The sequence below is a fragment of the Salmo trutta genome, chromosome 22 (genome assembly GCF_901001165.1).
Source record: "Salmo trutta chromosome 22, fSalTru1.1, whole genome shotgun sequence".
NCBI lineage: Eukaryota > Metazoa > Chordata > Actinopteri > Salmoniformes > Salmonidae > Salmo > Salmo trutta.
The window spans coordinates 22,873,841-22,887,197 of record NC_042978.1 but is presented as its reverse complement, the minus strand read 5'-3'; the positions used below and the strand labels follow the sequence as shown (position 1 = coordinate 22,887,197).

Below are 13,357 nucleotides of genomic sequence, written 5' to 3'. Positions count from 1 at the left end.
CAACTGGGGAGCAAGGCCCAGCCAATCAGAATGAGTTTTTCCGCACAAAAGGCTTTATTACAGACAGAAATACTCCTCAATTTCATCAGCTGAATCCCGCAGGTGAAGAAGCCGGATGTGGAGGTTCTGGGCTGGCGTAGTTATACATGGTCTGCGGTTGTGTGGCCGGTTGGACGGAATGCCAAATTCTCTAAAACAATGTTGGAGGCGGCTTATGATAGAGAAATTAATATTAAATTCTCTGGCAACAGCTCTGGTCGACATTACTATAGTTAGCATGCCTATTGCACGCTCCCTCAAAACTTAAGACATCTGTGGCATTGTGTTGTGTGACAAAACTGCACATTTTAGAGTGGCCTTTTATTGTCCGCAGCACAAGGTGCTCCTTCCTGTGTAATGATCATGCTGTTTAATCAGCTTCTTGATATGCTTGATATAACACATTTGTGCACAAGATTTGATAGAAATAAGCTTTTTGTGCGAATGGAACATTTATTTGATCTTTTATTTCAGATCATGAAATCATGGGGCCAACACTGCATTTATATTTTTGTTCAGGAAACCAATTGAATGGTATTTGGTAATTGATATAATCTCTTGCAATGCGATTGGGAATAGGATAATTTTTTGTTTATTAGGCCTAAACTATGCTGCTTATCCGTGGAGATATTGTCACGTTGAAGAACATTTAACATTCTTCCATCAGGCTTATTGTCCCTGGCCTGACTGCAGAGATTCATTTACATCATTTAAGGGTTAAAATACTTGCTATATTAATCCGCAAATGCATGAAATTGAGGTATTTGCCATGCACGCCATGCCTCTATGAAAATTGCTGATGTTACACAATGTGTGCAAATAAAAAGATTAGTCTGGATTTCTAATGGCTAAGCAGAAAAGGCGATTTCATAATCAGTGTAAGTACTATGTTTGTAACATTAGAAGCTATTTATGATGGGACCTGATCAAGTTATGGTTGATTAGGAAACCGTAGACAAAGCTTCTGTCAGGATTTGGATATCTACAGTGCCTTCAGAGCGTATTCACACCCCTTGACTTTTTCCACATTTTGTTATGTTACAGAAGGGATTTTGTCCATTTTTTGTCAATAAACTACACAAAGTACTCTGTCAAAGTAGAAGAAAAATGCAAACTTTTTTTTAATTAATGGAAAATAAAACACAAATATATCTTGATTTAGATAATTATTCAACCCCCTGAGTCAATGGGGTGGCAGGTAGCCCAGTGGTTGGAGCGGTGGGCCAGTAACAGAAAGGTTGCTGGATCGAATCCCCGAGCTGACAAGGGAAAAATCTGTCCTTCTGCACCTGAACAAGGCAGTTAATGTACTGTTTCCTGGTAGGCCATCATTATAAATAAGAATTTGTTCTTAACTCACTTGCCTAGTTAAATAAAAATTATAAATGCATGTTAGAATCACCTTTGGCAGCGATTACAGAGTTTTTCTGGGTAAGTCTTTAAGGGCTTTGCACACCAGGTGGATTGTACAATATTTGCCCCTTATTCTTTTTTTTTTAAGTCAAGCTCTGTCAAGTTGGTTGTTGATCATTGCTGGACAACCATTTTCAAGTCTTGCCATAGATTTAAAGCTGATTTTTAAGTCTAAACTGTATCTAGGGCACTAAGGAACATTCAATGTCGTCTTGGTAAGCAACTTCAGTGTATATTTGTTCTTGTGTGTTAGCTAATTGTCCTGCTGAAAGGAGAATTTGTCTCCCAGTGTCTGTTGGAAAGCAGCAGTTTTCCTATAGGATTTTGCTCGTGTTTCTTTTTATCCTAAATTCCCTTGTCCTTGCCAATGACATGCATACCCATAACATGATACAGCCATGTCATGTGTTGCTGGATTTGCCACTAACATAACACTTTGTATTCAGGACAAGAAGTTAATTTCTTTGCAACATTTGTTTAAAATATTACTTTAGTGCCTTATTGCAAACAGGATGCATGTTTTGGAAAAATGTTATTCTGTACAGGTGTCCTTTTTTATAGTCTGTCATTTATGTCAGTATTGTGGAGTAACTACAATGTTGTTGATCCATCCTCATTTATCTCCTATCACAGCCATTAAACTCTGCAACTGTTTTAAAGTCACCATTGGCCTCATGAGCGGTTTCCTTCCTCTCCGGCAACTGAGTTAGGAAGGGCGGCTGTATATTTGTAGTGACCGGGTGTATTGGTACACCATCCAAAGTGTAATTAATAACTGCACCATGCTCAAAGGGATATTCAATGTCTGCTTTTTAAAAAAATAAAATGTTTACCCAACTACCAATAGGTGCCCTTCTCTGCGAACCATTGGAAAACCTTCCTGGTATTTGTGGTTGAATCTGTGTTTGAAATTCACTGCGCGACTGAGGGACCTTACAGATAATTGTGCCGTATGTGTGGGGTTCAGAGATGGGGTAGTCATCATAAAAATCATGTTAAACACTATTATAGTCCATGCGACTTATTATGTGACTTGTTAAGAACATTTTTACTCCTGAACTTATTTAGTCTTGCTATAACAAAAGGGTTGAATACTTATTGATTCAAGACATTTGAGCTTTTTTTTGTAAACATAAAAAATAAATCCGCTTTGACATTATGGAGTATTGTGTGTAGATCAGTGACACATCTCAATTTAATACATTTTAAATTCAGGCTGTAAGACAACAAAATGTGGAAAAAGTCAAGGGTGCAAATACTTTCAGAAGTCCCTGTAAATAGGGTAAGGGAACACCCCCCTGAATTGGACAAAATAACATGGGAACATATTGGCAGAGCACGAATCATACACCAAAGCGGTCCATCTCCATCCAAATCATATTGCAATTTTCATATGGTGATTGCCAATTGTAACACCCCGAAAATCCATTAGATGGCGAGCACGCTCCACCGTGGATTTTCATATTGCAAATGATACACAAGTCAACACCCAAGGGTCAAATTTTGATAAAATGAAAACATTTTGGAAAACTTATCACCCCCTTAAAAAAGTGGTTTCTGGACCGTTTTTTATGTCAATTACACATGTATAAGAGCTGTATGAACATACTTTTGACATATTTTATTGACATATTTTTTTGGGTTGCTTTTGCTTGTGCATAAGGCATATGTTTTGTGCATTTGGAATATGATTTCATAGGAAGTCAAAAGTGACATTTCTTTTTTGCCAAATGCCATTAGAAATGTGCAAAATGAAATGTCCAATTATTTTTTTTGTCAATTATGAAAGTATTGAATGTGCCAAATCACAGCAAATATCCAATAGATGGCGAGCGCTCTCCGCAGTGAATTTTCTTATTGCAAATGTAACACAAGTCAAGAGTCAAATTTTTAATTATTATTATTTTTTTTTGAAAACCTATCACCCCCTTAAAAAAGTGGTTTCTGGACCGTTTTTTGATTTTTTAGGATTTTTATGTCAATTACACATGTATAAGGGCTGTATGAACATACTTTTGACATATTTTATTGACATCATTTTTTGGGTTGTTTTTGCTTGTGCATAAGGCTTTGTGCATTTGGAATATGATTTCATAGGAAGTCAAAAGTGACATTTTTTTTCTTTTTTTTGCCAAATGCCATTAGAAATGTGCAAATGAAATGTCCAATTCTTTTTTTGTCAATTATACATGTATGAAAGTATTGAATGTACCAAATCAGGATGTTTGTCCGTTTGCCATGTACGATCATAGGAAGTCGGTTTCCAAACCCAAAAGTCAGTGAACCATGGTCCAAATGGCATTTATACTGCCCAAATGATATATAGCCCTATGTTAAGCCATGAATCAACGTAGATGGTCTATTTGTCATGTATGATGAGGGAGAAGTGAATTTGACATGCTCAAAAATACTGCAGAAATGCATAATTGACTGGCCAGATGATCTCGGGATGGCCGTGCAGTGACTGTGGTTCCTCTCCATCGCTCGTCACCCAGCAAGTCAGCGTCCATCAGTCAATTAGATGTCATTCTGACACCAAACTGATACCATCTGACACCAAATCCACTTTTTCCAACTCGTATAGAAGCCAACTATCACATATGTCAGAGCAGGCCCATAATTCACAGCGCCTTCAGTTTTAACCATAAAAAAAACATAAAACACGTTCTAGCTGCGGATCCAGCTCTGACATTGTGTAGGCCTATGTGAGGCGACCCCGAATCCCAAGTTTCGGCTCGATAGGTCATTCGGTGCCCGAGCAATGGCCTTAATTGGTGCTGAAAATCCACTTTTTCAGGGCGTTACTATGGGATCCATGAATGAGCTATCGAACAGAAACGTTGGGGTCCATCTCTATGGGCCAAGGCGGTTTCAATGCACCTAGTCTTGTGACTCTGGGACATTTCTACATGTCGCCATGTTCGTGATATTCAAAATGAATTGAACATATTGCAAATGCACAAGGCTGTTTCTCGGTCTGAGAACCTTCTAGAGCCACATAACTCACCGTGCACTATCGACTTGAGCTCTAGAACAGGTTTCTAAAGTTTCAGAGCTCTAGGACTGACGGTTCTTGAATCGTTCGAACGAAAGTAACTATTGCAGGCGCTATAAGCCTCTAAGCCCCACACTGTGTCACTATGGCCTAGCTGTGTGTGTGTGTGTGTGTGTGTGTGTGTTAGTTTTTGCAAATCTGATGGGAAAAATGACTGATTTACAGTTCATGAGGGTTACCTAGTCACACATATGAAGTTTTGGAAAGATGTGACTTTTTTAACCCTTCAAAACAGCAACTGTGACCCCAATTTAAACAGAATACTGAATCTTAAGTCTTTACCTTAATAATTGACTGAATGACACAGGGTTGAGTTGCGTGATTTTCACAATCTGCAGGTTGGTTATATTACAACAGCTTTAGGGTGTTTTTAACAACTTTTAACAAGTAGCCTGATGGATTGTTATAGAAGACAGGTTCATAAGGCATTCATAACCCACATAGGCTTCAGGTTGAATTTAGGAGAATAGTCAATGTATTCCTATGGGGAGAGAAGTCATTGCACACTGTTAGATCTAAACACCTTCTTTTCACTGTTTTCGGGAGGACCTCAGGACCTCCTGAGGTCGAATTGTGCTTCTAACCCTAACGGTTCTCTCGCTGTCACCCAAAAGCACTTGACATTTCGGTTCAGGCTTCATATTTTGTCTACTTATCTTCACGGTTACTGCTCTCAGAGCGAGCTACGGTCAAGCGGGGCGTCTCGTTGAACTCGGCACAGCCTAGAGATAATGGTAATGCCATTGCAGGCTCTGTGTGTCTTTAAGCACCGCACTGTGTCATTCCATCCTTGCTGTGTGTCTGTGTGTGTGTGTGTGTGTGTGTGTGTGTGTGTGTGTGTGTGTGTGTGTGTGTGTGTGTGTGTGTGTGTGTGTGTGTGTGTGTGTGTGTGTGTGTGCGTGTGTGTGTGTGAGCTTTTCTTTGACATCTGATGGGATAAATGACTGATTTACAGTTCATGAGGGTTGCCTAGTCACACATATGAAGTTGTGGAAAGATCTGACCTTTTTAACCCTTCAAAACAGCCCCTATGACACCATTTTAAGGCACTTCTGGTTGACACAGGAAGCTGAAAGTGAACACATATCCTCCTTGGGTTAGGCTCTTATAGAATATTGAGTTTTAAGTCTTTACGTTAAGAACTGACTTATTTACAGAGGGTTGAACAAGTGTGTGTTGTTTCAGAAAATCACAGAAATCTCACAGAGCTCCGAAACCCACCTTAACGGACTCATCTGAACACGCTGCAACTGGATCTGTAACTTTTTGGGGGAAAAAACTCCTATTTTTGAATATCACCAATTTTCCATTGTACAAATTCTCTGAAATGACCATTGGTCAATGTTTGGTTCTTTTTTCCTGACACCGTAGGCTCATGTACTTTGATGTGAAGCGGTCAAATCAGCACTCTATTTTCATGTTTGACTTTCAATCCCAGAAAAATGGCCTTAACTCGAAAAGCGTCGAGGCCTCGACTCCATCCTGTTCGGGGCCAAATGCCCATTATGCCAAACCCATGCTCACCGAGTTTTGTCTTCGAAGTCTTTTCCGTTTAGGAGAAAAAGCCGCGTTGTGATTGGTGATGTTTGTTACATTTGCAATATGATTCCATTCACCCTCCTGTGGTATAATCCGGGACTGGAGAGAAATTACCAAAATTTGAACATTTTATTAAATGGAAACCGAAGGTCCGAGAGACTCCGTTCAATGACTTCCCGGAAGATCCGGCCCCGGTGAGCGGCCCGACGCCATCCGCGGATTTATCGGACGTCTAGTAAGGGACCGTAGATTTGCAATATGCACTTTCTCACTAACCATACAGCTGGCGCAAATGAGTTCCCTTCATGTATGGTAATGAACCTTAAAGGGATAGTGCGACATTTTGGCAATTAAGCCCTTTTTTTTGGTTACCCAGAGTCAGATGAAATCATGGGTATGATTTATTAGGTCTCTGCGTGCAGTTTGAAAGAAGGATGAAGATAGTTTCTGGAGCCGTTGCTACCTAGCGTTCAATGACTAGTGCAATGACTGGAAGTCTACAGCAACACTAGCATTCTAGCTGGTAAGTATAAAAAGGACAAAATTGCCAAAAATAGTCTGCAATCAAATGTATAATTAAACGTAAACACTCTTAGCTCAGTGGAGCTGTTTTAGTGATGCCGGACATGACAACTCTTTAATATCAGCACATAATGTTCAACCAGAGAAACATGTTTGACATTTCCATCCGTTGACGATCTCTGGAGGGCTCTTCATAATGAGGATTGGTAATGGGTGTTACTTCTGACATAATTTAGACTCCATGTGACAAGTACGTCTTCGCTTCTCAACCATCAGCCAACCACAGCACAGAACGAGATATGCGGTCTGAATTGCTTCTATTCTGTATAGATCTTGCAGGTGTTTTTGGTCTGACACAGTGGAGTATCTGACTCAATTATTTTTGTCATTTGAACTGTATGTGTTAGATATGGGACAATTTTTTACTTTTACCCCTTTTTCTCCCTAATTTCATGATAGCCAATTGGTAGTTACAATCTTGTCTCATCGCTGCAACTACCCTACGGACTGTGGTGAGGCGAAGGTCGAGAGCCATGCGCCCTCCGAAACACGACCCTACCAAGCCGTACTGCTTGCTTAATCCAGAAGCCAGCCACACCAATGTGTCGGAGGAAACACCGTCCAACTGACGACCGAAGTCAGCACCACAAGGAGTCACTAGATCACGATGAGACAAGGAAATCCCGTCCGGCCAAATCTTCCCCTAACCCAGACGACACTGGGCCAATTGTGTGCTGCCCCATGGGTCTCCCGGTCACGGCCGGCTGTGACACAGCCCGGGATTGAACCCGAGGCTGTAGTGGCGCCTCAGACCGCTGCACCACTCGAGAGGCCAGATATGGGACTATATTTGACCGCAAAGGTGTATGTAGGAGTGATTGACTCTGTTAGAGGTTGTAACCCTCACATGGGCTTCAGACATTGCCTGCATGCTCTAAACTAAAGCCTTGTTCACACTGCAGGGCTTAATGCTCAAATCAGTTTTGTTTTTCAAATCTGTTTTGGAATACTGACTGTCCAAACAGCAAGCTACAAGTGACCAAATCAGATTTGTGTGTTTTCCGACAGCAGTCATTTGCTGGCATGGTTACAGTTAGTTGTCATAGTAACGACGGGTGCGTGCGCAGGGGTGTAAGCTGATTTGGTGGTGGTGCTCGCTCAGAAGTTATGTAGCAAGCTAAGGTGAAAACAATGCCTGCCATGGATGTTTCCCAGTTTCTTTGAATGTTCAAAATCATACATTTACATTAAATTTTTGTCATTTAGCAGACGCTCTTATCCAGAGCGACTTACAGTAGTGAATGCATTCATTTCATACAATTTCATACATATTTTTTTTTTCCTGTGCTGGCCCCCCGTGGGAATCGAACCCACAACCCTGGTGTTGCAAACACCATGCTCTACCAACTGAGCTATAGTGTAAGAACACTTTTAAATCCTAAAAGGATAACTTTCAAAACGAGTCCTTTTTGGCTGGCCACAGCAGTCAACTAGCTAGCTGTAGCTGTTTAGCTTTCTAGCAAATTCACTCATTTGCTTGTAAACAATTAAGAAGCTATTTAGCTACCAAATGTTCCTATCAAACTGTCAACAGAGTAGCTAGCAAGCAACAAGATATACCAAATAACAGCCTAAAAACCACTTGAGGGCAAATAAATTAGATTTGACTGTTCAGACACAAGTCGCATGGCCAGGAAGCAGATTTGTGTATGACTTCAAACCACTTACGAAGATGGTTTGAAATGTGGCTTGAAATATCTGATTCTATGAGCTTTTTGGCTGTTTAGACTGCAGGAAGAATAACAAATTGGAATCGGATATGCAAAAATAATAGGATTTGAGTCACTTCAAACGGCCAACGTGAACACGGCTTAATAGCTTTCGCTGCCCTTGCTTTCATTGGTAACAGATTTCAATAGGACACTTTGTCTTGCATTTTCTCAATTACAGTGATTTGAACTGAAACGCCCATGTTCCCCTTTTTAGAGTGAAAGTTCTCTGACTTGGGAAAGATTGCCACCTGCTGGCTCTATAATTTCAAACCACTTCTGATATACTCATTCTAGTTGCACTACAGTGATACTCTTTACTCCAGTCAACACTTAACTTGGTCGTTTGAATGTAAAACAGTGTAATGGCCTTGTACGTTATATTCACAATAAACGTGGGTGTTTTCACTAATCCCCTCTGTGTTACCTAGGCCTATTCTCAGGCCTCTAAGTGCAAGTTCCTATGTGTCATTGTGCCCATGCAGGAGCAGCCCTATGTGCCAGTGTACCACCCCACGCCCAGTCAGGCCCGCCTAGCCAGCCAGCTAACAGAGGAGGAGCAGGTCCGCATTGCCCAACGCATCGGCCTCATACACCACCTCCCCAAGGGAGTGTACGACGCTAGCAGGGACGGCTCCGAGAAGAAAATCAGAGAGTGAGTACCACCGGCAATAGCACTCAAACACAACACATCTCCAAGCATTAAAACACTTATGTTGTAATTGTGTTGGATTAATGTGCCTCGTACTGAATGGAAATGGGCATCTGTGTTACCTCTGAATGCACATGCACATCGGGTATTTCCATGTAAAAGACCCCATGAGGACCAACATGTGAAGTTCATGGGAGCCTATCAAATGAAAGTTAAGAGTTTATATTTTGGGGAAATGAAGGCATAGATACATTTTCAACCATTTTCCATCTTAAATATTTGGCTAAAGTAATTTCTGGATAAACATTTACCAGAAAAAGTCAAATAAGGAATTAGAAATACATCAAAACACAATGTTGATGTAAAGACCGTTGGCAACTAATATCAACACTTATATGTAGCTTTGGAGAAATTGTTTGCCTTCTGTAAGTTTAAGAAATATTGCCTTGTAAATCCCTTATCAAAAACTCACATCTATAAGATATTTTCACCTCTCTCCCTCATGAGAGAGGATAATGAATGTTCACAGATGTAGTGAAGTTAATTAGTTATAGTGATTTTTCTTTTTGTTTATTAATTATTTTGTTTATGAATTATTAAAGGTATACTTTGGTATTTTGGTATGCTAGTAGATACCCATAGACTTCTACTCATTGCGCTAACACTACTTAGCATTGGCTCATGAGACTACCTCTAACTTCCTTCATACTGGACACAGAGACATAAAGATGACATCCACGAGTTCATCTGACTCTGGGGAAGTAGATAAAGGGCCTCATTGCCAAAATGTCTAAGTATCCCTTTAAGTGATTAAAATTCATTATTTTGTTACCAATTCGGTAACAGAATTACAAAAAAATCTGTAATGGAATTACCGCAACTGAATCGGCTTCAATGGGAAATCATAATAGTCACAAACCACAGTTTGGTCCCCTGCTACTTTCCTCCCTTCCATGTTCAGCTCAAATCTGTTTTTTCTTTCTGTCATCTGGTGGTCAAACCAAGAGTGTTATAACGGTCTGAGTCTGGACAACTCATCCCTCTCGCTCTCTCTCTGCTTCTCTCTCCATTTGTCATCTTTCCTAGCTCTTACTGACACCTACCCATGAACTCCCTCTCTTTCCATCGAATGTAACCAGCATCCTCACACTGAGCAGCGACCGTCACCAGATGCCAATGGATGTTAAAAAGTAGTTGCAATTTGGTCCACCCTGGCCTTGATTTCAACGTCCACAGACAGACTGGACTGGACCCAATCTGAACCTACCATAGGCATATCTTTCACAAGTTTGGAGAGCACAGTACAGTACACTACAGTGAGTAGAGCACAGTAGAGTACAATACAGTACACTACAGTAGAGTAAAGTGCAGTGCAATACTGTACAGTAGAGCACACTACTGTAGAGTACTGTATAATGTACTGAACTATACTGTACTTTACTGTAATATACTGAACTCTGCTGTACTGAACTGTACCCTACTCTACTTTACTCTGCCGTGTTGTGCTGTACTGTACTGCAGTTTATTCAACTGTGATGTCCGAACATGTGAAACATGAGGAGAATGACATTCATATCCATAATTCTGCATTGCTGTGTAATACAGATCAGGGACCCATGATATAATTACGTTACCGGGTGTTAATCCACTTCACTTAATGTAGTTCAAAGCCCAAAATATATTTTTTCTAACTCAAGGTGTCTTGTCATAGCTGACACCCCATTCTTTCTGCAGACATATTTGGATCTTAATTCGGGGCAGATATTTAAGAGTTTTTGTAAAAACATGGTCGCTTATAAACCTGAGGGAGATTTTACCATGATTCTGTTACCAAAGTTGGCATCTGTACATTTCTTCCACAAAATGTGTTTTTGTAAAATATTCTGCGGAAATTGTTCAAAGTAGTTGTATGGTTTGTTAAACTTTGAAATTAAAGTTTTTTGTTTGGCATACATTTTAAAGTGAAAAAACTGTTAACGTAATTCTGTTACTGTGGAATTGCCCGATCACTTACTGGTGCTGAATGTCAATGTGTAATAAATGAAAATACTGCATAAGATAGGTAGGTAGATACAACTTCTTTCTAAATCCCACATGATACAAACGTTGTCTCCCCGTCTGTGCAGGTGTGTGATTTGCATGATGGACTTTGTGTATGGAGACCCCATCCGGTTCCTGCCCTGCATGCACATCTACCACATGGACTGTATAGATGACTGGCTGATGCGCTCCTTCACCTGCCCCTCCTGCATGGAGCCAGTGGATGCTGCACTGCTCTCCTCCTACGAGACCAACTGAGACACAACAGCACCTCCGCTACCACCCCTACACACTGTTCTGACTTACTCTCGCATTCCACCTATGTGGCCCCCTCCAGCATCCCCATGACCCACAGACAGCACCTCCAACAACGGGGAGGGTCACAGCCTCTGGGAGCAGTTGGGGGCTGTGTGGTGGTGTTGAAGGGTGCCGTGGAGGTGATGGATGGCTAACACAGAGAGGGTGCCTCTACATTCTGGCCTGCTGGACAGGAAAGCCCAGGCTGGGGCAGGACTGTGGATACTGGTGATCAAGACTGTCTCTTACTGTCATATATCACCCTCTGTCCACAGCCAGAATTCTCCTCTCTCTCACTACCACACTGTTGTCGTAAACGGACACTCTAGAAGGGAGGGGAAGGGAAGAAACGCGTTAAAACTCTAGAAATACAGATATATGCAAAGATCTCTTGCAAGGAGGTGATTCACTGGCTTTTCTCTCCTTAACATTGTGTTCAAGTCAGAACCTCTGTTCTACCAGTCATCTTAAGGGCTCATTGGATTCGTTTTACTAATAGAGGAGCAAACTATTAATGCACATGTACACAAATCAGAAGAACTTCCACTTATTTTCTAGCCTCAGTGGATGAGTTCAGCATATGCTTACAAAATATTTGAATAGAAACACTTAATTTTTTCATATTCAGTATCCGCAACATGATTGTTTCAACACAATGGTAAGGTTTGTTTTCCTGAAGTTGACACTGTATCCTTAATTGGTGAGTTTCTTAGACTAATGATCAGTCAAAAACGGATCATATTGGAAGCAGAGGTTTGTGGGTCTGCTAGGGGTTGGTCAAAAGGTGTTTTCGATCAAAGTACTCTTGTTTAGCACAGTCTTTCTAGACTGCACATCACGTTTCATACCAGAGATATTCAACCTTCAATTCACCCCATTCAGAACAAGTGTCTTAGTCATATTACCAAGACTATATGATTTATCATAATTAGGCCCTTGTGTTTCGGTTAATCATGTTACATGACCTGGATTTGAACCTTTTATTTTTAGCCTTTTCCAGACATTTGAATTAGATTAAAAATGAAAGCAATTGTCTAAGGATGGAGCTGGTACATCTGACATAAAAAGTTTGATGAAAAAGCTTTAAATAATGGTTGAAATCCAGGTCATGTGACATGATTAACCAAAACACAGGACCCTCGTTCATAATGCATACACACAAGTCATTGAGTTCATTTCAATGAATTAAGTCACATGCCCTAGTGTTTATTTATTAGTTCAACATATGAATCATCACGTTGTTGTGCAAGGGGTTTGGAAATGAGTGAGCTAATCGCCCCAAACCCTTAGATTGTTGTGTTCGTCTGCATCTGTCTGAGCACGTGTGTTTCCTCATCCTACTTGTAAATAATGTTGTTTTTCCAAGACTTTCCTGATTTTCATACTTAGAAAAAATCCCTGATGTATTATGATAACATGCTGGGACCTTTTAACAACTATTCAATCAGCACAGTTCGCTGTAACCAATAGTTAATAAATAATGGGTGTGGTTTTGGTCATGTTATGTTGTATTTTGGCTCCAATTAAATGTAAATGTTTATTTAAAAGTTATTTTAAATGGGGGCAAGGTATCTTTCATGTTAAGTGATCATTTTGCGACATTTAATAAAAGATGTACTTTGTTAATTGAAAACCCGTTCTCTCATAGTTGGGAAAAATATGCAAATTTTCCATAAATTACTATGAAAGTGTTGATCTATTTTGTTAGTTCGAAGTTTTTGGATGTGAAGAGCGGTATATTATCTATTTTACAAAGGAAGTAATTTAGTAACTTGTTATCACTCTTTTCTCCTCATCCCAGACATTGAATTCACCACCACCAGCTCTCTTTGGTATTCGGAGGGCTAGTCACATTCGGAATAATACAGATTTACAGATCTTTGATTTTCTCAGTGGCGGTAGAAGACATGCCTTGAGTGATCATTAGTCCACTGTTGATATAGTCCCAAAAGGTTTTCAAGATATTGGACTTTCAAGAAGCAAAGTGTCACTTGCCACATCATTATGATGATGCAAAATGCATTTATTTGT

General features: G+C 40.3%; 1 protein-coding gene across 1 annotated transcript in view; it reads left to right on the top strand.

Annotated features, from left to right (window-relative positions):
- The window catches only part of rnf11b (ring finger protein 11b), a 34,161-nt gene extending 21,202 nt beyond the window's left edge, over positions 1 to 12,959 (top strand). Inside the window, exons 2-3 of the mRNA XM_029707260.1 lie at positions 8,823 to 8,992; positions 11,116 to 12,959. Coding sequence (XP_029563120.1) covers positions 8,823 to 8,992; positions 11,116 to 11,287 — 342 coding nt within the window. The 3' untranslated portion in view covers positions 11,288 to 12,959. The remainder of the gene's footprint in view (positions 1 to 8,822; positions 8,993 to 11,115) is intronic.
- Positions 12,960 to 13,357: the final 398 nt, after the last annotated feature.